The sequence below is a fragment of the Podarcis bocagei genome (genome assembly GCF_964188305.1).
Source record: "Podarcis bocagei genome assembly, chromosome: W".
Lineage (NCBI taxonomy): Eukaryota > Metazoa > Chordata > Lepidosauria > Squamata > Lacertidae > Podarcis > Podarcis bocagei.
Window position 1 is genome coordinate 65,992,626 of NC_138131.1, and position 27,118 is coordinate 66,019,743.

Genomic DNA, 27,118 nt, shown 5'->3' on the forward strand with positions numbered 1-27,118 from the left:
ATCTAAATCTGTTATTCCCAGGAGGTAGGCCTCTGTTTTTTTATTGAAAGAGATCTTTATCATTTTTTTGCAGTTCTGCATGTATACTCTCCCAGAATACCTGTATTTTCCTACATATCCACCACATATGGTAGAATGTTCCTGAGTCCCCGCATTGCCAACAATTACTTGACACATTTTTATACATTTTTGAAAGTTTCCATGGTGTTAGAATACCATCGATGTTGCATTTTTTGAAAGTTCTCTCTAATCGTGTAACAATTTGTGAATTTCCAATTGATCTTCCATAAATTTTCCCATTGTGCCATGGTTATTGAATGGCCAAAATTCTGGGACCACCTCACCATTGCCACTGTTACCTCCTCCTCCTTGACTGTCCAGTCAAGGAGGAGTCGATAAGTTTTGGAAAGAGTTTTTCTTTTAGAATTTACCAGATCAGATTCGAATCGGGAAATTTCTGTTGAGAACCCCTTTTGTTTGTCAGATTTAATTTTTTCAAATAACTGATGGTATTGAAACCAGTCTGAGATGTGTTCTCTTATTTCCTCAAAGTTTTTAAATTTTATTTGGTAATCTCCATTTTTTAGAAGTGTTTTATATGTTGGCCAGCTTTCCTGGTTTTTTTTTCCGTTTTACTGCTATGGCTTCTATTGGAGAAGTCCACCACGGGACTTTAGGCTCCATCAGGTCTTTATATTTTTCCCATACAGCAAAGAGTGACTTTCTTATTATATGGTTGGTAATTTTTTAATGAATTTTCGCTTTTCCATATATCAGGTAGGCGTGCCATCCCCAACAGTTGTCAAAACCTTCCAGGAGGTCCGAATCCTGCAACGTGCACCAATCTTTTAGCCAGGTGAAACAGGCTGCCTCGTAGTAAAGTTTTAGGTCGGGTAGAGAAAAGCCTCCTCTCTCTTTTATGTCTATTAAGATCAGGTGTTTAATCCTAGGTTTCTTCCCTTCCCACAGGAATTTGGAAATTTCTCTTTGCCATATCTTGAGACAACCTGCTTCGCCCAGTATTGGAATCATTTGAAATAAAAAGATGAATTTTGGAAGCACATTCATCTTTATAATGGAAATCCTACCCAGAAATGTTAATTTTAGTTTACTCCAGGTTACAAAGTTTTTTCTAATCTCTAACCAAGTTTTGGCGTAATTATCCTGAAATAAGTTTATGTTCTTGGGGGTGATCCAAATACCCAAGTGTCAGAGCCGCTTCCAGGTCCCAGCTCACAGAGGACCACGCTAGCCGGCAGTATTGTACAAACTTCTTTATTGAGTTACAGTTTCCATTTTCAAGCCGCAGCGCGCAGCTCTACGTCTTAGAAGCTAGACCGGCAAAGCTCCGTCTGAGTCTCCGCCTCCTGTACACCAACTTAATACTCTAGCCTTACTCCACCTCTTCCGTCTTTCCTTTCTCCTCTGGGTCCCTCTACCCCCCGTGGTCTCTTCCTTCCTGGACTCTTCTGACGCTGACCCCCCCGACTCTTCTCCCTCCTTGCGGCGGGCTTTAGGACCTGGCTCCCTGTCCGGGCTGCTTACTGTGCCGCCTTCCTGTGCATTTGAACTTGGCGCGCGCGCGCAGCCTTCAACCTTCCTCTTGACTGTTTCCTCGCTCCCCGATGGAGGTGTGGCCAATCCTAACTCCTGCCCTCCCGCTTGCGGCGAGCCGCCAGATCCCGATACCTGGGACCCCTCCCCCCTACTGCGCTCTGGTGGGGAAGCTGGTCCCGATTTCCAACTGCTGCTCTCTGAGTCCCCTCTGGTCCCTTCTACCTGGGGTGTCCCCCTAGGCGCCCCCCTTGCTCTGACCACTGGCGCCCCTTTCTGTGAATCTTCCGACTCACTGGAAAGACTTGGAGATCTCGGGCCGCTGTCATCGCTCATTTTACCTTCGGATTCCTCCCCCTCGCTCTCTGTTTCCTCCCTTTCCTGTGCCTCTGCTCCTGAACCCCTGACATCCATCCCCCCTCGAAGCCCCCCCTTCCCCCTCCCCTCCTTCAGGCGTGGGTGCTGGGTGCTCCGTTGATATGGGGGTGAGTGCCGGATACAGTTCATTCCCCGTGGCGTACATCCAACTGGATAAGTCCGGCTCTTCCTCCTTGCACTCGCCGACATCGATCTCCTCTGCTTCCATCTCTGTGCCGCCGTGCTCGAACCCAAGGTCCTCCCCGAACACGTCCATGTCCGTCTCTCCCTCGGTCCCTTCTGGGGACGTTGCTCGCCCGGGACCCTCCAGCCACTTCCTGCGCCACTGCTCCTCTGGTCGGTCATCCCACCAATACGAGGGTTCTGAGGCAGATCCCGAGGGTGACCCCTCCGGGGAACGTGTGTTCAGTGTCGGTTCCTCGTCCGAGTCGAACCCCTGGAACGTGCTGGCTGAAAGCGTGGGTGTGAAAAGCCAGTCGTCGAAAAACTCGGCTGGCATGGGCCTGTGTGGGAAGAGGGCATGAAACTCGTCTTTTAGCAGAGGTTCTTCCAAAGCGTAGCCCAGCACCCAGCTGTTGGCACTGACTGGGGTGCCTTCTCTGGCGAGAAGGTATTCCACTCCGTCTTCCCCCCATCTTGAGTCTAAAATCTCTGTGACCTCGTTGATGGGCTCCCCCTCTGGTGACCCCCCCTGCGTGGTCCTTTCCCTGAGCGGGCTTGGTGCCGTCCCTGGCTCCTGAAATCTGTGCGGTGCCTTGTAGGGAGTGAGCACTGATCTATGGAAAACCGGATGCATCCTGGATCCCTCCGGAAGTGTCAGCCGGAAAGCCACCGGGTTGACCTGTGCCTCGACTTGGTAGGGCCCTAGCTGCTTATGGCCGAGCTTCTTTTTCGCTAACGATCTGGCCGGCACTGCCTGGGCTGCCAACCAAACCCAGTCTCCCACCTGTATTTCTTCCCCAACCCTCCTGTGTCTGTCAGCCTGCAGTTTGTATGCGTGCTTAGCTAGCTCTAACTGCCTTCGAAGCTGTTCGTGGACCTCCTGCAACTCTGACGCGAAGGCGTCCGCTGTCTGTGGCTCCCCCTCCCCCACTCTCTCTAATCCTGGGAAGGTTCTGGGATGCCTCCCATTGTTGGCGAAGAACGGCGTCACCCCCGTGGACACGTGCTTCGTGTTGTTGTAGACGAACTCGGCGAGTGGCAGGTAGTCCACCCACGTTGCAGGCTGCTGATTTGCGTAACATCTCAGGTACTGCTGCATGATGGCATTGACCCGCTCCGCTTGCCCGTTGGTCTGCGGGTGTCTCGCCGACGCTAGGTTGATCTTGACGTTCAGGATGCCCATCAGCTTCTGCCAGAAGTTCGAGATGAACTGCCGCCCCCGGTCGGACAGTATAGACCGTGGCAGACCGTGAACCTTGAACACGTGATCTATGAACAGTTTGGCTGTCTGTTCCGCCGTGGCCACCTTCGCACACGGAATGAAATGTGCCATTTTGGTTAACAAGTCCACCACCACTAGCACTGCTGTCTTGCCCCTCGAGCTGGGCAGATCCGTGACAAAGTCCAGGGCCACTCTCTCCCACGGTTCGAGCGGAGTTTGCAGCGGTTCCAGCAGTCCCGCCGGCGGTTTGTGCACTGGCTTAGCCCTCTGGCAGGTGTCGCACCTCGCGACGTAATCCGCGACTTCCCCCCGCATCTTGGGCCACCAGAAGTCTCTGGCGACTAATTCTATCGTCTTCTCTGTGCCAAAGTGCCCGGCGGTGGGTGCGTCGTGCAACTGCTGCAGTACCTTAGCGCGGAGTTCGTCTCCCGGCACGTAGAGGGCCCCTTTGCGCATGAGCAACCCTTCGCGTATCTGGAACTCGCCGCCCTTCGCCGTGCCCCTGTGCACCTCCTCCATCTTCGCTCGTGCGAAAGAGTCGTCCTGCAGCGCGCGACATACCACATCCAGGTCGACGGTTGCGGAAGCGCACGCCCACGTTTCTGGTGCGAAAATGTGCTTGGCCGCCGCTGGCGTTGCCTCCTCGAGGTATTGCGGCTTCCTGGACAGTGCATCCGCCATGATGTTGGTGTCACCTGGGACGTACTCTATCCTGAAGTTGAAGTCCGCAAAGAACTCCGCCCAACGTAAGTGCCTCTGGTTCAGGAACCTCGCCGTGCGCCAGTACTCCAGATTCTTATGGTCCGTGCGGACCTGCACTGTCTGTTTGGCTCCGATCAGGAAGTGCCTCCACGCCTTGAATGCTGCATGAATGGCAAGCAACTCCCTGTCCCAGATGGTGTAGTTCTGCTCCGAATTGCTGAGCTTCCTGGAGTAGAAGGCGCACGGCCTCCAATCCCCATGTGGATCTTGCTGCAACAGGACTGCTCCCACGGCCCTGTCTGAGGCGTCTGTCTCAACCCTCATCGGTTTGCTAGGATTTACATGCAGCAGCTGCTCTTCGGACGAGAAGAGACACTTGAGTTTCTGAAAGGACTGCTCCGCCTGCTCCGTCCAGATGAACTTCTTCTTCTTGGAGCTGAGCGTGTCGGTAATGGCCGCCGTCTGCATCGCGAACCCCTTGATGAACTTTCGATAGAAGTTAGCAAAGCCGACAAACCGCTGGACCTCCTTCCGGTTGCGCGGGCTCTTCCAGTCCAACACTGCGCGAACCTTGGCGCTGTCCATGGCGAGCCCCTTGTCCGACAATTTGTAGCCCAGGAAATCCACCTCCGTCATGTCGAACTGACACTTCTCCAGCTTGGCGTACAGTCTATGCTCCTGTAGCCTTTGCAGAACTTCCTTGACGTCTCTGTCGTGAACCTCCTGCGATTCTGAAAATATCAGGATGTCGTCCAGGAAGCAGACACACTTCTTGTAAAGGAGCCCCGCTAACACGTGATGCATGAAAGCTTGAAAACAGTGGGAGCCATTTTGTAATCCAAAGGGCATAACTCTGTATTCGTAGGTGCCCAGGGGCATGAACATGGCCGTCTTCCACTCGTCGCCCTCCCGTATGCGAATAAGATTGTACGCCCCTTGCAGATCCAACTTGGTGAACACGCGTCCTTTGCGCACCGTCGCGAGGAGGTCGTCGATCTTGGGCATGGGGAAAGCCGTGGGCTTGGTTTTCGAGTTCAAAATGCGATAGTCCACCACCAGCCTTTTTGGGGGCGTGTCCTTCTTCTTCACAAAGAATACGGGACTGCCCCCCACTGCCTGGGACTCCCGGATGAACCCGCGCTTCAAATTATGATCTATGAACTCCCTGAGTTCCTGTAGTTCATCTTCAGACATGGAATACAGGTTCCCTGTCGGCAGCGTCGCCCCTGGCAGAAGGTCAATCTTGCAGTCATAGGGCCTGTGTGGAGGTAGCTTGTCCGCTTCCTTCTCGCAGAAAACCTCCAAAAATTCTGCGTACTTGTGGGGCACTGCTTGCAGCATGCCCAATTGCAGCTGTGTGTCCTCTTCTTCCCCCTCCAGTCTGGGTAGGATGCAGTGTTCTGCACAGTAAGAGGAGCCGAAAGTTAGTTGCTGCTGGTACCAAGCCAACGTCGGACTGTGCCTGTCCAGCCAACTCATGCCCAATACTACAGGCGTGTCCGACAGTTGGGTGACATTAAAGCTGATGACTTCCCTGTGATTTCCAATTTGCATCACCATCGGTGGCGTTTGCTTCACCACTTGCCCCCCTAGCAATTCTCTGCCATCCACCGTGACAACCTTCAGGGGCAGCGTGGCTGGCAGTAGCGTTATCTTGTGCTGCTCGATGAAATCCTGCCCTATAAAATCCGCGTTGCTACCAGAGTCAATGGTAATTGGCACTTCCATTGTAAGTCCGTTGGGTAGCTGAAGCGATGCGGTGAGCTGCACTACTGGTTTGGGCGGGAGGGGGTCTGTGGGCTGCAACATCCCTGGGGACTGCTTCACTGACTCGTCTGGCTGGGCCCCAGTGCCTCTGTTTCCAGCCAGACTCCGTCGTTTCCCTGCTGTGGTTCTCTCTGCTGAGTTGCTTCTGTTACCGTCGCGGAGGCTGCAGTGTGCTTGTGGAGCCTCTGGGGACACTCTTTCGCCATGTGCTGAGGACTGTCACAGAGGTAGCACTTCCTGTTCCCTCTAGGAGGCTTCGCCTTGACTGCTCCCGGTGCTAGGGCTCTGGTTGCTGACTGAGCCCTGGCACCTCCAACCTCCATAGGTTCCCCTCCTCCTCCTGGCGGAGGCGTGGAGAGCGCACGCGCTGCATCCCTGGGAAAGAAGGAAGGCGCTCTCGCCGACTCGCGTCCTCCACGCCCTTCATCTCTGCTCCATGGACGTTCTTCTAGACGCACTCCAATCGTCAGCGCCCTCTGAACGATCTCCTGAGTGCTCCGGGGCCTCTCCCCCCTCGCAATTTCGTCTTTTACCGCACTGTTCAACCCTTCCCAGAACAGGTCTCTGACTGGAGCTGAATCCTTGTCCCATTCCAGGGCACTGACCAGTGCAAAAAAGCGGGAATGATACTGCCTCACACTGGCCCTCCCTTGTTTCAGCCCATGTATCTCTTTTCTGGTGATATCAACGTCTATATTTGATAGAAAACACGAATCCATCGCTTTAATGAAGGCATCCGCACTTCGGAGCGCCGGATCCTTATCTCTCCATAGATTGCGCAGCCACGCTTTAGCGTCTCCATGCAGATGGGATAAAATAAACCCCACCTTCTCTTGCTCATCTCTAAAGTCTTTATCCAGCAGTTGCAGCGCAAACTGCACATCTGCTCGGAAGTTGGGGTACTGCTGTAAATTCCCATCGAAATGAGATACAAGGCTGCCTCCTCTTCTCCCCAGCCCAATTCCCTCTGATTTGGGTCCCGGTTGCCCCTGCTTAGTAAGCACTTCCAACCTGACTTGGAGATCCTTGTAGGCGGCAGCCGCTTCCTCCTCCCTCTTCCTGGAGGCTAGTATCTCGGTGTTTAGATGTGACACTGTATTTTGCAGGGCTGCTATCTGCTGTTCAGTATTCATCTCTTCCGACTTTCGTGAGCTTGTGAAGCACCAATCTCCACGCCTCGCTGCGCCCACTCACGCTGCGAGGCTTTTGGTGCAAAATCTTGGGACGGAGCTTACTGTCAGAGCCGCTTCCAGGTCCCAGCTCACAGAGGACCACGCTAGCCGGCAGTATTGTACAAACTTCTTTATTGAGTTACAGTTTCCATTTTCAAGCCGCAGCGCGCAGCTCTACGTCTTAGAAGCTAGACCGGCGAAGCTCCGTCTGAGTCTCCGCCTCCTGTACACCAACTTAATACTCTAGCCTTACTCCACCTCTTCCGTCTTTCCTTTCTCCTCTGGGTCCCTCTACCCCCCGTGGTCTCTTCCTTCCTGGACTCTTCTGACGCTGACCCCCCCGACTCTTCTCCCTCCTTGCGGCGGGCTTTAGGACCTGGCTCCCTATCCGGGCTGCTTACTGTGCCGCCTTCCTGTGCATTTGAACTTGGCGCGCGCGCGCAGCCTTCAACCTTCCTCTTGACCGTTTCCTCGCTCCCCGATGGAGGTGTGGCCAATCCTAACTCCTGCCCTCCCGCTTGCGGCGAGCCGCCAGATCCCGATACCTGGGACCCCTCCCCCCTACTGCGCTCTGGTGGGGAAGCTGGTCCCGATTTCCAACTGCTGCTCTCTGAGTCCCCTCTGGTCCCTTCTACCTGGGGTGTCCCCCTAGGCGCCCCCTTGCTCTGACCACTGGCGCCCCTTTCTGTGAATCTTCCGACTCACTGGAAAGACTCGGAGATCTCGGGCCGCTGTCATCGCTCATTTTACCTTCGGATTCCTCCCCCTCGCTCTCTGTTTCCTCCCTTTCCTGTGCCTCTGCTCCTGAACCCCTGACACCAAGTATTTCACTTTTGAGGAGATTTTAAGGCCCAATATTTTTTCTAAGTCATCCTTTTCTTCCGTGGTTACATTTTTAACAAGCATTTTTGTTTTTGTTACCGTATTTTTCGCACTATAGGACGCACTTTTTCCCCTCCAAAAATGAAGGGGAAATGTGTGTGCGTCCTATGGTGCGAATGCAGGCTTTTGCTGAAGCCTGGAGAGCGAGAGAGGTCCGTGCGCACCGACCCCTCTCGCTCTCCAGGCTTCAGGAAGCTATCCCAAGTCTTGCAAGCCCCGCGGTATGTCCCGCGGGCTTGCAAGGCTTGCGGGCAGCAGCCTGCACCCAAAAGCTGGGGACAGCGGGGAGGCGCAGAGCCGCCACCCCGCTATTCCCCGACCTGATCTGGAGGCTGGCGGGGGGAGAAGCAAGCCTGCTTCTCCCCCCCACCATCCCCACAACCTCCAGATCAGGTCGGGGGAAAGCGGGATGGCGGCGCTCCGCCATCCCGCTTTTCCCCGACCTGATCTGGAGGCTGGGGGAGGGAGAAGCAAGCCTGCTTCTCCCCCCCACCATCCCCACAACCTCCAGATCAGGTCGGGGGAAAGCGGGATGGCGGCGCTCCGCCATCCCGCTTTTCCCCGACCTGATCTGGAGGCTGGGGGAGGGAGAAGCAAGCCTGCTTCTCCCCCCCACCAGCCCCACAACCTCCAGATCAGGTCGGGGAAAAGCGGGATGGCGGCGCTCCGCCATCCCGCTTTTTCCCGACCTGATCTGGAGGCTGGGGGAGGGAGAAGCAAGCCTGCTTCTCCCCCCCACCATCCCCACAACCTCCAGATCAGGTCGGGGGAAAGCGGGATGGCGGCGCTCCGCCATCCCGCTTTTCCCCGACCTGATCTGGAGGCTGGGGGAGGGAGAAGCAAGCCCCACAACCTCCAGATCAGGTCGGGGAAAAGCGGGATGGCGGCGCTCCGCCATCCCGCTTTTCCCCGACCTGATCTGGAGGCTGGGGGAGGGAGAAGCAAGCCTGCTTCTCCCCCCCACCATCCCCACAACCTCCAGATCAGGTCGGGGGAAAGCGGGATGGCGGCGCTCCGCCATCCCGCTTTTCCCCGACCTGATCTGGAGGCTGGGGGAGGGAGAAGCAAGCCTGCTTCTCCCCCCCACCAGCCCCACAACCTCCAGGCTTCAGGAGAGCCTCACCGCCAGCCCCACAAGCTCGGGGGACAGCGGGAGAGGCGCAGCGCGCCATCCCGCTGTCTCCCGACATGGTTTGGAGGCTGGCGGAAGGCTTCCTCCTCCCCCAGCCCCGCAAGTTCCCAGAGCGATGCCAAAGTTGCGCGCAGCTTTGGCATGGCTCTGGGTCCCGTTCTGGGGGAGGGGGAAGCTCGGGCTTCCCCGCCCCAGCCCCGCGCCTGGCAGGGGGGGATAAATTTTTTTTTGCCTCTATTTCCCCCCCCCCAAATCTAGGTGCGTCCTATGGACCGGTGCGTCCAATAGTCCGAAAAATACGGTATATTCAGCTTAAAGCCTGCCACTTCTCCAAATTCTTTAATCAATTCCAGCACTCTTTTCAGACTTTCTTTAGGGTTTTCAGTCATAACAAGTAAATCATCCGCAAAAGCTTTAATTTTATATGTTTTGTTTCCCAGAGTGATGCCTTTAACAAGCTGATCCTTTCTTACCTGATTGTTCAAGACTTCCATCACCAAGATAAATATCAGTGGTGACAGTGGGCAGCCCTGTCTGGTTCCCTTGTTTATTTTGCACTCCTCAGTAATTCTTCCGTTGATGATTAATTTTGCATATTGTTCTGAATAGATGGCATTTATTCCTTTACAAATATTTTCTCCTGATTTCTTCCATTAATTTTTTCATAAACTTTCAGGACACGTTGTCAAAAGCTTTTTCAGCGTCCACCAACATAATAGCTGCTGGTTTATCAATGTTAATATCCAAATATTCTAATACATTAATCACACATTGTCAGCTTGCCAGCTGCACACGTTGCTGCACTTAGCAGAAAAACACTCCCGGCAGCCAGCCATAAATTCCTTTCTTTATTTTCTTCAGACAAGATTACATGCCGAATAAACAAAGTGACCCCTCCCTCGAGACCAACAGAGCCAACGGCTCAGCCCCTTCCGTTTCCCCCTGTGACGTGGATCCCCATCTCTCTGAAGCACCCCTTCCTCCCCAGACTCATCCTCTTCTCTGTCTTCTGAGGAGGACTCAGTACTGAGCAGTGGAGATCGTTCCCTGTATCCTCTAATTCTTTCCTCCCTCGCTGCCTGCAGTTCCCTGACACACATCTAATATTGGATTGCATAAATCGTCCGGGAAGAAATCTGGTTTGATCTTTATGAATTATCTCTTTCGGCACCATTTTTAATCTATTTGCAAGAATGTCTGCAAATATCTTGTAATCGTTATTTAGCAGTGCAATGGGTCTGTAATTGGCCATGTTTGAGGCATCTGTTCCCTGTTGGTGGATAAGAGTAATAAAGCTGTCCTTCCAGGTTTTCGGTAGCTTTCATTAGGTCTTTCATGGGAAGAAATAATGCTTGTTCTAACTTTTTATAGTAATTAGCTGGGAGACCATCTGGGCCTTTCCTAATTTTGATCTCTGTATAGCTTGTTGCACCTCCATAGCTGTTATTGGTGAGTTCAAAATTTCAATTTTTTCCTTAGGTTAGGTAGTTTATTTTTGCCCAAATAATCAATTATTTTCTCTAGAGTCTCTGGACCTTCTTTATATAGTTTTCCCAAAAAAACTAGCAAAGTTTTTACTAATTTCCTTCGGTTCTTGGATCCATTTGTCTTCAGTTTTAATTTTATTGATAATTCTATCTTCCTTTTTCTTCTTTAATTGCCGGGCCAGAAGTTTGCCAGGTTTATTTGCAAACTCAAAATTTCTATGTCTCAACCATTTTATCTTCCATTCTATCTCTTCGTTTATTATCATGGAGAATTGCATCTGTAAAATTTTTATACTTTGCTTAATTAGTTCATCATCTGGTTTTTGGGAAAGGGTCCTTTCCTTTTTTCTAATTTCCTCCCAGATCTCCATTTTCTTCTCCTCCTTTATTTTCCTTTGGAATGCGTTTTGTTGGATAAAGAAGCCTCTTATGACGGCTTTACCCGCGTCCCAAACTTTCTCTAGATCTACTCCTTGATTTAAATAAACTTAAAATATTATTCTAAGATTTGCTTGGCCTTCTGTACAGTTTTTTCATCATTTAACATACTCTCATTAAGTTGCCACCTTTTAACCTTTTCTTCTTTTCCTTTAAAGAGTTAAAAGAGACTAAACAGTCAGCCGGACAGTTATTTGCTTTTGCTGCATTAGATTTGACTCTGAATGCTTTTTCTATTTTTTGTGCTACTTCTGCTTCTTCTAGGTCTAACCAAGCTGCTAGCTCTTTTGAGTTTTTTTCCCCAGTTATTTCTTCTGCGTCCTCTGTTAGTCCTCTGAATCTTAGGGTATTCTCCCTTCTCTGCATTTGCAACATCGCAACAGAGTCCAGAGTTGAATCCTGCTGCGCTTTCAGATCTGCTGTTTCTTTCCTTATCTTATCACATTCCCTTTTCGACTCTCTATTTTCATTTTGTAATTTTTTCTGAGCTTCCTCTAGGTTCTGTGTTTTACCTTTAAGGTCTAGCACTATTTTCGTCAGTTCTGAATTTTTTTGTACTAAATTGTTGACCTAAGTTGATAACTCAGCTGTTGTTTTCACATTTTCATCTATTTTAACACCCATTGAAATAAATTTTTCTTCTGTTGCTTTTGCCTTTTCATTTACATTATTTTTTAAATCTTGGATATCTTTCTTCAAACTTAAAATTAATTCTCTCATATCTAGTGGTTGATCCATGTCAATTACAGAAGTTCTCCTGTTTTGTGAGACTGAAACTGCCACAGAACCTGACACAGTTGTTTTTTTACCAGACATCACTAAGAAATTCAATTAGCTCACAAGGTAATTTGTTCTCTTTCTTTCTGTCTTACAGACTGAATATCAATAAAATTCAATCTTAATGCAATCGTGACAATATTTCCAATGTGATAATTAATGAATGTCAATTAAATTCAATCTTTCTTAATGCAATCACGACAGTTTTACCAATCTGATAATAATCTCTGGCCTATGTATCCACTAATTCTTTATATTCACCAGTTTCACTAAATATATTTAAAATTGATTATGGACAATTATCTAATTAGTGACAGCCAATCATCAATACAGAACTATCACAAATTCATCAGCTCAAATAAATATAATAAATGATTGCAATCCTTGCGTTCACTTACTCATTCAGGGTGATAGATCATATATACAAATCTTTAAACAGGTTAGCGGTTCAGTTAATCAGCACCTTACAACAAAACTAATGACATCTGATGCTAATATCAGCTGCATTAGCTACCAATAGATGGCAAAAGGCAAAGCAAATAAAAACAGAAAAAACAGCAACAAAAAACAAAAAACACACACAAGACAAAACCACACAAAAACACAACCAGAAAAACAACAGAAGTGAAACAGAGAAACAAAACAAAACAAAAACTACCCCCCCAAAAAAAATACAAAAGAAAGAAACAAAGAAAAGATGGGAGGGTAAGAGAGAAATAAAGCAAGAGAAAGTAATAATAATAATGCTATTTATAATTTATAATTTGTAAAGGAATAAAGAGGGGGAAGAAAATATGAAAAGTATATATAAATAATAAGAAAGGAGCTGGTGAGTATTTTCAATTAATAATGTACAATGCAATAATATTAGGTACTATTCTCTCTAGATGTTACTCTTCCAGAGGCAACAGGAATGCTATTCCAGTAATGGGGTATAAGGTCTATAAAATTTTATGAAACCTTTTCTCTTTCAGCAGATTATGATGCAGTGCTTTGGTATCTTCACTAGTTGCTGATCTTGCAAAAATCCCTGTAATTGATCTTATAAGTCTTGTTAGAGGAACGTCTTTTTCGAAAGAGTGCAAAATTTTTATTCACCAGCTGATGTCGCTGTTTGAGTCACTCCCTCTCTGCAATTTCCAACCCTCTTCTCAATCTATGTCAGTCTATGTCAGTCTTATACAATCCATTTCCGTTCCTCAAACCAGGAAAATGTTGGTCTAAGAAAATGTCAGAGCACGTGAGTCAGCAGAAGTACTCTTAGCCGTTGTAAAATTGATTTATACTCCGTTGAGCGTCCATGGTAGTCCACAGCCAACGACAAACAGAAATCCCCGGAAAGGAAAGATAGCAACACTTCGTGGGAGAGGGGAGGCTATGCAAAGTTGATTACAAAGTTATAAATCTGCTTCTTTTCAATTGGTTTTGGGATTCTGGTGAATTTGGTAATGATTTGATTGAAGTCTCTGTCTGGCAATTTTCCTTTTTCATGAATTCCTTCCTTCTTGGGTTTCTGGTATCTCACTTTTGGTTTTCACATTTCTCTTCGTTTTGCTACGTTTCAGGTAGTTTGCTTACTTTTTGGAATTATCGAGTCTCATAAAAATGAAGCAATATCATTAGAAGCTTAAAAAGCATGAAAAAAAAAAAAAACCCAGGCACTAACCCTAACCCTGAACGTCCACCTATCCCCTCCCTAACCCTAATCCTGATATTCTGGTCATCCATCTTGGGGATAACAATCTGGTGAGGTAAATTCAGTTGAGATCACTAAATATCAGCTGTGCTTCCTCATCCCTGAGTTTATCATAGTTTGGTTTGGAATGTTGTAGAGGTGCTTATGGAGTGGGGGCAGCCTTCCTAAGAAGGTGGATGGGCAAGACATAAAGCTAATCATTCTACAACGATGTTTGTGTTTGAGAATGTGGGTGCTTATATCCCTCATGGCAGAATTATGTTCTGTGCCCCACAGTTGTATAGACCTGGTGGTATGCATCTTTCTGATTTGGGTTGTGACATGATTCTTAAGGATCTGCAAAGAGCTCTGTTTGAGCACTTGCGTGTTTGTGGGTGGAGGTGAACAAGCACACCTGCCCAGACTTAATTTGATTTGGTTTCATTGGTCAAATCTGACTAGTTTTGCTGATCCTCAAGTTGTTATATTTAATAAATACAACCTATTTATCCACTTTTGGTTGTCTGGACTCTTCCTCCTGATGTGCTAGGAACCACTCCGTTTGTGGGGCACTGCAAAATGTGTGGTTTTTACTGCAAACATTTTGCCAGACTTTGGCCCTGATTTGGAGTGAGTCAGACGACATTGGGTTTTTGGGTGACCTCATGACCCCTGTCAGTTACTTGGTTTGTGGGGTGCTGCAAAATGCTACAAAACTTTTGCCAGACTTTGGCACCAGTGTGGAGTGAATTGGACAATGTTTGGTTTTGGATATTAATTATGAACCCCAGTTTGATGTATCAATTACTCTGTTTGTGGGGTGTTACAAAATGTGGGGGTTTTGCTGCAAAACTTTTGCCAAGCATCAGTTTTGATGGGATCCCAGATTTGGGGGTTTGTAGTTAAATGAAGCGTTCTTTCAGTGCTTCTTGGGAAATGTGCAGTTTCCGTCAGATCAAACTAATACTACTGGATAAAATTATATGGTTGTTGATTATCAGACAATTCTCCCATTTATCAAGGAAAACGTCTGTTATGGGTGGCTTTTGCTTGGTGTGTGTGACTGTTGACAGACAGATTTGAAAAGGAACACAGCTTCCTCTGTTTGTCTCACAGTAACTTACTGGCTTTTTTGATTATGCAGTCGGCTCGCCCAACACTTCCAGCTGGATTCCGAGGACAGGAAATGATTCTGCTAAAGGCTTTCTGTGAATATAATTCCAGTTGATTTGTTTTAATGGTCACATAAAGGCACTTTCTTTGGTTATAAAATGATGTTGTGAGTCTTATATCTGAGCAGTCAATAAACTCCCTCCCCCACAGAAACGCTTGTCTTACTTCTTCTTCTGCTTAGCATCCATACTTACATGTTTGTTTAAAGAAAGACTAACCCCACCCCGAACCCCACCTCCAGCTTTCATCTTATTATTCTAGTGACTAGTCAGTGTTCATAGCAACAGTTGCTTTTGTTCCTAGACAAACTGCCCTGAAAGACAGTTACTATGAACTACATGTGTCTTCTTGATATATAAAGTTGTTGCTGGTTTCTGCAAAACACTTCTTTATCTTTCAACAAGAAATAAATGAATAGGAGGCTGCCCTAAGGAAGAAGTGTGATTGCATCTGGAATATCAGACTCTCTGTATTTTTATTTATTTACTTGATTTAGGGGTGGCCACTTCACCCCCTGGCTATGCCCATGTCCCCAACTAACTGAGCTTCTTGGGATCATCCTGCCATGCTGTGAGCTACTACATTATCCTGCACTTTACAGAACCTTCCTTAGAGAATAAAAAACTGAGGCAAATTTCCAGCCTAAACAGGCTACACAAAAAGAAACAGCAGCGATTCTTTATGTTTGACTTAGAATCATAGAATCCTAGAGTTGGAAGAGACCACCAGGGCCATCGAGTCCAACCCCCTGCCAAGCAGGAAACACCATCAGAGCACTCCTGGCATATGGTTGTCAAGCCTCTGCTTAAAGACCTCCAAAGAAGGAGACTCCACCACACTCCTTGGCAGCAAATTCCACTGTCAAACAGCTCTTACTGTCAGGAAGTTCTTCCTAATGTTTAGGTGGAATCTTGTGCTTGAGCGCCTGATATCTCAGAAAATCAACATCCGTGTTGGGGTGGGTGGGTCAGGGCATTTCCAAAATGTTATGATAGATGGAGCCATGGATGTGGCCAAGGGGGGCCTACTAAATAAAAATAAATAAAAATACATAGCTAACTGAGGTTCTGACCCCCTAACAAAAGGCCTGCCCCCACTAACAAAAATGCTGGCTACGCCCATGGATGAAGCCAACTACAGTGTAGCATGTGTGGGCCGTGGGGGCACAAATTTGTGGCAGGGGGCACAAACAGGTGCCCCCAAAGCAGGCTCCCTCATTGGTGCCTGGCTCTGTGTGAGAAGGAGCTGACCTAAGCTGCTGTGCTTCTGCTGGCCAGAGTTCTGTCCTTATGTTAGGCCTGACCCAGGGAAGAGAGCAGGAGGGTGGGTGGCCGCAGTGCACCTCGCTCCCAGTCACAGCAGCAGCTCCGCCTCCGGGTCACGTCTGACCTGGCGCACTCAAGGAGCCTGAGCAGCAGCTTCCCTGCCCCTCTCCTCCCCTGGACAGGGGCATGTGGGGCATGCCCCTCTCCCCTCGTTGAGTTCTGCAAAGGCAGCCTGAGACTGAGGAGGAAAGAGCTCACTGCTCATGCCAACCCTAGAGAGGATGTAAGAAAGAAGCAGGCTGTTGGAGGACAGCAGAGAAGCAATTGAGCTTGGTGGAGCAGTGCCCCAGTCCCCCTTAAGGATGAGCCTCCACTGACAGGGAGCAAGAAGGAATTTTAAATGGGGAACTGCAATATTGGCATGGGAACTACAATAGCTCAGTGTTGCAATTTGTCTACCCTACTTAATATTTACCATTAAGGAAAGTATAAAGTCATGGAGTAAATCCATTCAGCTTGTTGATGTGAAACAGCAGGCCTCAATCTGATACTGCAAGTGTTATGGAATTATTGAATATTCAGAAGTATACCTCTCCACCACTCCTTAGTCAGGCTAGTTTTGGGCATTTATGGCAAGATTATCCCAAGTGGAAAGGAATAATATATTTTCACTGTTATGTATTCAGTGGTCTGTCTTTGCCTGAGCTTGAGCCTGGACTAAGGATTCTGAGCTCCTGTGATAATTTGATAAATTGATTTGATAAATGATGTCCAATCACAGAACATTTCAGGATTTGGGCCTCTGCCATTGGCCCTTGAACTCTGAGTCGTGATTTGCAGCTTGGAAGTTTAGATACATAAGCGTAATAGGCCATATAGTAACAATTGCAAAGCTATCTACTCGAAACCACTTTTCAAAAATTAGATACAGCTTCTTATAATGCCAAAATCAACATCGCATGCACAGTAGTCTCTGCTGCAATGCAGAGAACTACAATGCTAGATAGGTCAACACTTTTAAAAACCCACTCTGGGAAGGTGCCATTCAGAATATGCAGTTGGGCAAAGCTCCAGGGCCAGATGGTTTAACCTCAAAATATTATAGATCTTTGAAGGACTGGATAATACAACCACTAAAGGAGGTTTGTAATGAAATTTTGGAGGGGGAAAAAGCACCAGAGTCGTGGAAAGAAGCTTATATTACATTAATACCTAAAAATGAGTCTGAAAAGACGCAACTTAAGAATTAGCGCCCCATATCCTTGCTTAATGTGGATTACAAAATTTTTGCAGACATTTTGGCTAAAAGACTGAAAAAAGTCCTAGTAGAGGAGATACACAAGGACCAAGCGGGCTTTCTCCCGGGCAGACACTTGTCTGACAATATGAGAAATATAATTAATATTCTAGAGAAGCTGCAAGTGAATATTAACACTAAAGCTGTCTTAATCTTTGTAGATGCGGAGAAAGCCTTTGACAATATTTCTTGGAGTTTCATGAAGAAAAATCTTCAGGGGATGGGGGTTGGCCAAGGGTTTGAAAATGGTATAGGTGCAATTTATTCAGAGCAAAAGGCCAAACTAATAGTTAACAATGTGGTAACAGAGGGATTTAAGATAGAAAAAGGGACACGACAAGGCTGTCCAATTTCCCCATTGCTTTTCATTTCGGTCCTGGAGGTTTTGCTAAACATGATTAGAAGGGACCGTTTGATCAAGGGTATACAGGTCGGAGCTAAACAGTACAAATTGAAAGCTTTTGCAGATGACTTAGTATTGACGTTACAGGAGCCAGAATCTAGTACTAAAAGAGTATTAGAATTGGTTCAGGAATTTGGTCATGTGGCAGGATTTAAGCTGAATAAGTTAAAAACTAAGGTGCTTGAGAAAAATTTAACACCGATTGAGAAAGAGAGGTTTCAGAAGGAGACAGGTTTAACATTAGTCAAGAAAGTAAAATACCTGAGGGCATAGGCGCCGACTCCATGGGGCCTGAGGGGGCCCGAGCCCCCTCAAAAATTCGTTTGGGGGGGCTCTGCCCCCCCAATAATCTTGGGCGCCCCTCCAGCAGAGCGCCGCCGCCGATCGCGCAGCTCTGCTCCTCGGCTCAGCTTCCCTCTCGCCTTGATGTCACGGCGCCCAGCTATGGTCTGTCCACCCCCCCTCTCCACCGACACCACCCCCAAACACACACACACACAACCTGCCCAGCGTGCTCCTAACGAGCGCCCACCTGCTAGCCTCAGTGTGGCTTCTCTGGTTCCTATTATGAATGTGATTTCTGCCTCTCAGTGTATAGAAGGCATCGACAAGGGTGTGTGCCCCCTTTCTTTCTTTCTCTCTCCCTCTCCCCCCTTTCTCTCTCTCTCTCTCACACACACCACAGGGAAAGGCATGTGCTGGGAGGTGGGCGGGGGGGAGCGGGGGGTGAGGGGAGAGGCGGCAGCAGCAGCGGGGAGTAAGGGAGAATAGCGATATAAAATCAATTGCGGCTGGAGGGTGAGTGAGAGTTTCAGCTGGGCTGTAGGGCGGGCGGTGAGGGGGGGAGAGTGTGAATCTGTGGGGAAGGCGAGAAGGAAGGAGGGAGGGATAGGGGTGAGATTGAGAGAGGGGGAGGGAGGAGGGGTGGGGGAAGGAAGGAAGGAAGGGTTGGAGGAAAGGAAAGAAATGAATGAAACAGGAAGCAACGAGAAGAAGGAAGGATGGAAAGGGTTGGAGGAAAGGAAGGAAGGAAGGAAGGAAGGAAGAAAGGAAGGAAGGAAGGAAGGAAGGAAGGAAGGAAGGAAGGAAGGGAGAGAGAGAGGGGTGAGATTGAGGGAGGGGTGGAAAAGGAAGGAAGGAGGGAGGGAAAGAGAGAGAGGGAAGGAAGAAGGGAAAGAAAGAAAGAGCAGGGAAGGGTTGGAGGAAAGGAAAGGAATGAATGAAACAGGAAGCAATGAGAAGAAAGGAAGGAAGGAAAGGGTTGGAGCAAAGAAAGGAAGAAAGGAAGGAAAAAGGAAGGGAGGGAGGGAGGGTGAGATTGAGGGAGGGGGTGGAAAAGGAAGGAAGGAAGGAAGGAAGGAAGGAAGGAAGGAAGGAAGGAAGGAAGGAAGGAAGGAAAGAAAATGAATGAAATAAGGAGCAATTAGACGAAGGAAGGAAGGAAAGAAAAAGCAGGGAAGGGTTGCAGGAAAGGAAAGAAAGGAATGAAATAGGAAGGGAGAAAGGAAGGAGCATCGAAGGGTTGGAGGAATGGAAGAAAATGAATGAAATAAGAAGGAATGAGACGAAGGAAGGAAGGAAGGAAGGAAGGAAGGAAGGAAGGAAGGAAGGAAGGAAGGAAGGAAGGAAGGAGAAGAAAGAAAGAAAGAAAGAAAGAAAGAAAGAAAGAAAGAGGGGAGCAGTGGAAAGAGGGAGGGGAAAAACAGGAAGGAAGGAAGGAAGGAAGGAAGGAAGGAAGGAAGGAAGGAAGGAAGGAGTACTTAGGCTATGTCTCTTGGGACAGGTTAGCTGAGCTCCTGAGCAAGCGCCCCGTCCCCGCCTGCCCTCTTCGCCCCTCGGCCCCGTCTGCCTCCGCCCCCGACTGTATCAGGACCCCCGCCTCCTCCCCACCTGCTCCCTCGCCAGCCAGCCAGCCAGCCAGCCGCGCGCCCTAGCCGGAGAGCCCCGGCCGTCCCCGTCGCGCAATCGGCTGGATCTCCCTTCAGCAGGCCGTGCTCACAACTCGGCCCAGGGACCCCCCAGCAGCGGATCTCCGGCCCAGCTGAAGAATCCGGCAACAAGCCCCCTCCTCCCCAATCGCTCCACCAAAATACGCTCCAAAACCCCCCAGATAGGCCGCCGGCCGCCAAGTCTCGTGGCGCCCTGAGCGAGGGTCTCTCCCCAACACCGCCACCTCGAACTGCGTTCTCCCGGCTACCCGAGCGAACCAGCGGCAGGACCCCGGTATGGCCCCCCCCCCAATATTTTTTATAAGTCGGCGCCCCTGCCTGAGGGTGAATATGACCGCTAAGAATTTAAACTTATTTAAAGATTTTTAAGTGCTGTCCATGAAGAAAGAATGGGCCATGATAAAGAGACTTAGTGGTTTTAATGGTAGGTGATGTTGCTGTGTTGTATTATATTATCTTTGTACATCGATTCATTTCTTGGAGTTAAGAATAGGACTAGGATAAATTGTGTTCGCTGAGCCCGTATTTTATACAGTCTGTATATGATGTTTGTTTGTTAATGTGTGGTGTGTTATGCCTAATAAAGGATTTTGAATTGAATTGAACTTATTTAAAGACAATTATGAGAAATGTTGGTCAGAAGTGAAAAAGGACTTAGAGATATGGTCAAACTTGAAGCTTTCTTTGTTAGGTCGAATTGCTGTTATAAAGATGAATGTATTGCCAAGAATGTTGTTTTTGTTTCAATCATTGCAAATTTTGGACAAAATGGACTGTTTCAAGAAGTGGCAGAGAGACATTTCTAGATTTGTCTGGCAGGGCAAGAAGCCCAGAATAAAATTTAAAATATTAACTGATGCAAAGGACAGAGGTGGATTTGCCCTGCCAGACCTTAAACTTTACTATGAGTCAGCAGCATTTTGCTGGCTGAAAGAATGGCTGCTTCTTGAGAACACAGACATTTTGGATCTAGAAGGTTTTAACAATGTTTTTGGGTGGCACAAGGTTAAAGCACATAAAGTATTTAAAAACCATATTGTCAGAAGAGCATTGTTTAATGTCTGGATAAGATATAAAGACTTACTTGAAAACAAACCCCCAAGGTGGCTATCACCAATGGAGGCGAGGGCTCAGAAAAAACTTAATATGGAGGTCAAATGGCCAAAATATTGGGAAATTTTGGAACAAGAAGGAGATAAATTGAAATTGCAGAGTTTTGAGAAATTAAAAGATAAAATGCGAGACTGGCTTCACTACTATCAGATAATGGAGGCATATAACTTGGATAAGAAAATTGGCTTCCAGGTGGAAAAATCAAAATTAGAAACAGAACTGTTAGAACCTAAAACTAAGACTTTGTCAAAGATGTATAACTTGCTGTTGAGATGGAATACTCAGGATGAAACTGTGAAATCTGCCATGATTAAATGGGCACAAGATGTTGGACATAGTATTATGTTTGCTGACTGGGAACAGTTGTGGACCACAGGTATGAAATTTACGGCATATAATGCCCTAAGAGAGAATATTATGAAAATGATATACAGGTGGTACATGACCCCAGTCAAGCTTGCAAAAATCTATCATTTGCCCGATAATAAATGTTGGAAATGTAAAGAAACTGAAGGTACATTTTTTCACCTTTGGTGGACGTGCCCAAGGATTAAGGCTTTCTGGGAGATGATTTATAATGAAATGAAAAAGGTATTTAAATATACCTTCCTGAAGAAACCAGAGGCCTTTCTCCTGGGCATGGTGCCAAAGAAGGATAGAACTTTCTTTATGTACGCCACAACAGCAGCAAGAATACTCATCGCAAAGTACTGGAAGACACAAGATCTACCAACCCTGGAAGAATGGCAGATGAAGGTGATGGACTATATGGAACTGGCAGAAATGACTGGCAGAATCCGAGACCAGGGAGAAGAGTTGGTGGAAGAAGATTGGAAAAAGTTTAAAGACTATTTACAGAAACACTGTAAAATTAATGAATGTTAGAATGATGGTGGATAGAAATTAAGTGGTCTTTTGCTGTAATGCTATAAGGGAATATGAGAAAATGGTTATTAATAGGTAAAAAAATAATAATGTTATATTTAAAAAATGAAGATTAAGATGAATGAAGAGGGGAGGGATTTGCTGAATTAACAATTGGAACTGGAATACAGAAAAGGAAGGTGTGAGGGGGTCCGGGAAATAAGCAAATGAAAAATATGTGATAGAAAGATTGAACTGTTTTTTAACTATTTTTATTTTGTATTTTTCTTTTTTCTTTTTCTTTTGTAATTTTTCTGAAAATCTTAATAAATATCTTATAAAAAAATAAAAAATAAAAACCCACTCTGATACCAACAAGAGTCATAGGAGGATTTATGTTTCCTTTGAGTACAACTATATGACAGCCAAAATTGAAAAAATAACAAGACGCCATTGGTATATTCTGAAAGAAATTCCTGGCTGTGAAGTCTTTCCCTGCCTCGCCAAACGACGTACTAGATCACTTAGGGATATGTTAGTACACACTGACTTAAAACACACATGTACACAGTAGACCTTGACAACAGGTTTTTTTCAAATGTGGACATTGCACCACATGTAGGTTTGCATTACTAGTAAAAGAATAGTTAAGACTTCAACTTTACCATACAGTCATGTGTGCCACAGCACAGGTTGTTTATATAATTAAGTGCCCTTGTGGCTTACTGTATGTTGGGCATAAGACCTATCAGGACCTATCAGAGCATCGCAGTAGGATCAGAAACAAAAACGTAGATGCACCTTTGGTACAGCACTTCATTCAGGAATCACATACTGAAGATGATCTAACATTTTTTGTTCTTTAGGCTTACCAGGGGCCTCTAGATCAAGCAAGGAAGGTTCTACAACAGAAAGAAAGTAGGCTTGTTTTCCTATGGAATATGCTTCATCCTTTATGGTTAAACACTGAATTCTGTAGCTTCGCCGTGCGCCAGTACTCTAGGTTCTTGTGGTCCGTGCGGACCTGCACGGTGTGCTTGGCTCCAATGAGGAAGTGCCTCCACGCCTTGAAAGCCGCGTGGATGGCCAGCAACTCCCTGTCCCAGATGGTGTAGTTCTGTTCCGACTTGCTGAGCTTCCGGGAGTAGAAAGCGCAGGGCCTCCAGTTCCCCTGCGGGTCTTCCTGTAAAAGGACGGCCCCCACCGCTCTGTCAGATGCGTCAGTCTCAACCCTCATGGGCCTGCCGGGATTCATGTGTAGCAGCTGTTCTTCGGACGCGAAGAGACTCTTAAGTCTCCTGAAGGACTGCTCTGCCTGGTCCGTCCAGGTGAACTTCTTCTTCTTGGAGCTGAGAGTGTCCGTGATAGCTGCCGTCTCCCTGGCGAAACCCCTGATGAACTTGCGGTAAAAGTTGGCGAAGCCGACGAACCTCTGGACCTCCTTCCGATTTCGCGGGCTTTTCCAGTCCAACACCGCGCGGACCTTGGCGCTGTCCATGGCTAGTCCCCTGTCGGACAGCCTATAGCCCAGAAAATCCACCTCCGTCACGTCGAATTGGCACTTCTCCAGCTTGGCGTAAAGCCTGTGCTCCCGTAGCCTCTGCAGGACCTCCTTAACGTCGCTCTCGTGAGCCTCCGGCGATTCCGAGAAGATCAGAATTTCGTCGAGGAAACATACGCACTTCTTGTAGAGGAGTCCCGCTAGCACGTGGTGCATAAAAGCTTGGAAATAGTGGGAGCCATTCTGGAGACCAAACGGCATAACTCTGTATTCGTAGGTGCCCAACGGCGTGAACATGGCCGTCTTCCACTCATCACCCTCTCGCACGCTGTCAGGGATTTAGGAGCAGAGGCAAGGCCAAGGGAGGAAACAGAGAGCGAAGGGGAGGAGGCAGAAGAAAAGATGAGTGATGACGACGACCCGAGATCTCCTAGTCTTTCCAGTGAATCAGAGGATTCACAGAAAGGAGCACCAGTGGCCAGGGCAAGGGGGGAGTCTAGGGGGGCACCCCAGGAAGATAGAGCCAGAGGGGACTCAGGGGAGAGCAGTTGGAAATCGGGACCAGCGTCACCGCCAGGGAGCAGGGAAGAAGAAGGGAGCCAGGGGGCAAGCGCTGGCAGCTCACCACAGGAGGGAGGGCATGAGTCAGGAGTGGCCACACCTCCATCGGGGAGCGAAGAAACGGTTAAGAGGAAAGTGGAAGGTTGGGCGCGCGCGCCAAGTTCAAATGCAGAGGAAGGCGGCGCAGTAAGCAGCCCGGAAAGGGAACCAGGTCCTAAAGCCCGGCGCAAGGAGGCAGGAGGGTCCGGGTCAGCGTCAGAAGAATCCAGGAAGGAAGAAACCCCGGGGGGTAGAGGGACCCAGAGGAGGACAGTCAGGCGGAAAAGGTGGAGCAGGGCTAGGATATTAAGTTGGTGCACACGGGGCGGAGACTTAGACGGAGCTACGCCGATCTAGCTACTAGACGTAGAGTTGCGCGCAGCAGCGTGAGAATGGAAACTGCAATTCAATAAAGACTTTTACTTAATGATCGCTGGCTAGCGTGATCCTCTGTGAGCTAGGATCTTCAAGCAGCTCTGACAGTAAGCTCCGTCTCACTCAATTGTGGGCATCTACAACCTCGAGGAGGGGAGAGAAGCAGGTGCCCACTAGCGAGCTCACGAACGGCAGACGACATGACGGCGGAGCAGCAGATAGAGGAACTCAGAAAAGCAGTGGCACAACTGAATGCCGAGGCTCTCGCATCCAGGAAGAGAGAGGAGGAGGCAGCTGCCGCCTGCAGGGATCTCCAGGTCAGGTTAGATGTGCTGACAAAGCAGACACCCCGGCAGGAGGGAATTGGGTTGGCGAGACGCACAGGCGGGCTGGTCTCTCACTTCGATGGGAACCTGCAACAGTATCCCAACTTTAGAGCAGACGTACTGTGCGCACTGCAACTGCTGCATAAAGACTTTAGAGATGAGCAAGAGAGAGTGGGATTCATCATGTCTCATTTGCATGGGGATGCTAAAGCATGGCTACGCAATTTATGGAGAGATAAGGATCCGGCGCTCCAGAATGCAGATGCCTTTATTAAAGCGATGGATGGGTGTTTTTTATCAAGCATTGACGTGGATCTTGCCCGGAAGGAGGTGCATGGGCTAAGACAAGGGAGGGCCAGCGTCAGGCAGTACCATGCCCGCTTTTTCGCCTTGGTCAGTGCCCTGGAATGGGACAGAGATTCGGCCCCTGTAAGAGACCTCTTTTGGGAGGGGTTGCACAGCTCGATTAAAGATGAGATCGCGAGGGGGGAGAGACCCCGAACCACCCAGGAGGTCGTTCAGAGGGCACTGGCAGTGGGGGTGAGGCTGGAAGAACGCCCGTGGAGCAGGGACGAAGGGCGTGGAGGGCGCGAACCAGCCAGGGGCCCCTCCTTCCTTCCCAGAGAAGCAGCGCGGGCGCAATCCACGCCTCCGCCAGGAGGAGGAGCCGAACCTATGGAGGTTGGAGGTGCAAGGGCTCAGTCAGCAACCAGAGCCCTAGCACCGGCAGCAGTGAAAGCGAAGCCTCCTAGAGGGAACAGGAAGTGTTACGTCTGTGAGGAGCCAGGGCATATGGCGAAAGAGTGTCCCCAGAGGCTCCACAAGCTCACTGCAGCCTCGGCAATGGTGACTGCAGCAACGCAGCAAGGAGGAACACAGCAGGGAAACGAAGCAGTCTGGCTGGAGGAAGAGGCCCTGGGGCCCAGCCAGACGTGTTAGTGCCGCAGTCCCCAGAGATTTTACAGCCCGTGAACCCCCTCCCGCCCAAACCAGTGGTGAGGCTCACCGCATCTCTCCAGCTGCCCAATGGAATTACCATGGACGTGCCCATCACAGTGGACTCGGGCAGCAACGCGGACTTTATAGGGCAGGACTTTGTCGACAAGCACGCTATACAGTTGCTGCCGGCCACACTGCCCCTGCAGGTTGTCACGGTGGATGGCAGGGAGTTGCTAGGGGGGCAAGTGGTGAAGCAGACGCCGCCAATGGCGATGCGACTTGGGAATCACAAAGAAATCATCAGCTTCAATGTCACTCAACTATCGGATACGCCCATTGTATTGGGAATGAGTTGGCTGGACAAGCACAGCCCAACGCTGGCTTGGTACCAGAGGCAGCTGGTCTTCGGCTCTTCCTTTTGTGCTGAACACTGCATCGTGCACCGGCAGGAAGGAGAGGAAGAGGAGTCACAGCTGCTGCTAGGCACGCTGCAAGCGATTCCCCACAAGTACGCAGAATTTTTGGAAGTTTTCTGCGAGAAGGAGGCGGACAGGCTACCCCCTCACAGACCATATGACTGCAAAATTGACCTGCTGCCGGGGGCGGCGCTGCCTAAAGGGAAACTGTATTCCATGTCGGAGGACGAGCTGCAGGAACTCAAAGAGTTCATCGATCATAATTTGGAGCGCGGTTTCATCCGAGAGTCCAAGGCAGCGGGGGGCAGTCCTGTATTCTTTGTTAAAAAGCGAGACACGCCCCAAAAAAGACTGGTCGTGGACTATCGCATTTTAAACAGTGTGACCAAGCCGTCGGACTTCCCCATGCCCCGAATCGACGACCTCCTGGCGAAGGTGCGGAAGGGAAAAGTGTTCACCAAATTAGACCTGCGAGGGGCGTACAACCTCATTCGCATGCGGGAGGGGGATGAGTGGAAGACGGCCATGTTCACGCCACTGGGTACCTACGAATACAGAGTTATGCCTTTTGGACTGCAAAATGGCTCCCACGTTTTTCAAGCTTTCATGCATCACGTGTTGGCGGGACTTCTCTACAAGACGTGCGTCTGTTTCTTAGATGACATCCTGATCTTTTCGGAATCGCAGCAGGAGCATGACAGGCACGTCAAGGAAGTGCTGACCAGACTAAAGCAACATAGGCTCTACGCCAAGCTGGAGAAGTGCCAATTCGACGTGACGGAGGTGGATTTTCTGGGCTACAAGTTGTCTGACAAGGGGCTCGCCATGGACAGCGCCAAGGTTCGAGCGGTATTGGACTGGAAGAGCCCACGCAACCGGAAAGAGGTCCAAAGGTTTGTCGGCTTTGCGAACTTCTATCGCAAGTTTATCAAGGGCTTCGCTATGCAGACAGCGGCCATCACAGACACGCTTAGCTCCAAGAAAAAGAAGTTCGTTTGGACGGAGGAGGCGGAGCAGTCCTTTCAGGCACTCAAGCGTCTCTTCGCGTCGGAAGAGCAGCTGCTTCACGTCAACCCCAGCAGGCCGATGAGGGTGGAGACAGACGCCTCGGACAGAGCCGTGGGGGCGGTCCTGCTGCAAAAGGACCAGCAGGGGGTGTGGCGACCGGGAGCGTTTTACTCCAGGAAGCTCAGCAAGTCCGAACAGAACTACACCATCTGGGACAGGGAGTTGCTGGCCATTCATGCAGCGTTCAAAGCGTGGCGGCACTTCCTGATCGGCGCCAAGCACACGGTGCAGGTTTGCACGGACCACAAGAATCTGGAGCACTGGCGCACGGCACAGTTCCTAAACCAGAGGCAGATACGCTGGGCTGAGTTTTTTGCGAACTTCGACTTCCGCATAGAGTATGTCCCGGGGGACACTAACATCATGGCGGACGCCCTCTCCCGTAAGCCACAGTATCTGGAGGACGCAACGCCAGCGGCAGCCATGCACATCTTCGCACCAACAGTATGGGCGTGCGCCGCGGCCACCGTGGACCTGGAGG

General features: G+C 48.9%; 1 protein-coding gene and 1 long non-coding RNA gene across 2 annotated transcripts in view; both read right to left on the reverse strand.

The window, feature by feature from the left end:
* The window catches only part of LOC308578258, a 668,475-nt gene that overhangs the window by 221,070 nt on the left and 420,287 nt on the right, over positions 1–27,118 (reverse strand). The gene's annotated exons all lie outside the window — the stretch shown is intronic.
* LOC308578131 (uncharacterized protein) overlaps positions 23,847–27,118 on the reverse strand; it is a gene marked incomplete at both ends in the record, with an annotated part of 122,626 nt that continues 119,354 nt past the window's right edge. The window contains one exon of the mRNA XM_081178398.1: positions 23,847–23,870. Coding sequence (XP_081034524.1) covers positions 23,847–23,870 — 24 coding nt within the window. The remainder of the gene's footprint in view (positions 23,871–27,118) is intronic.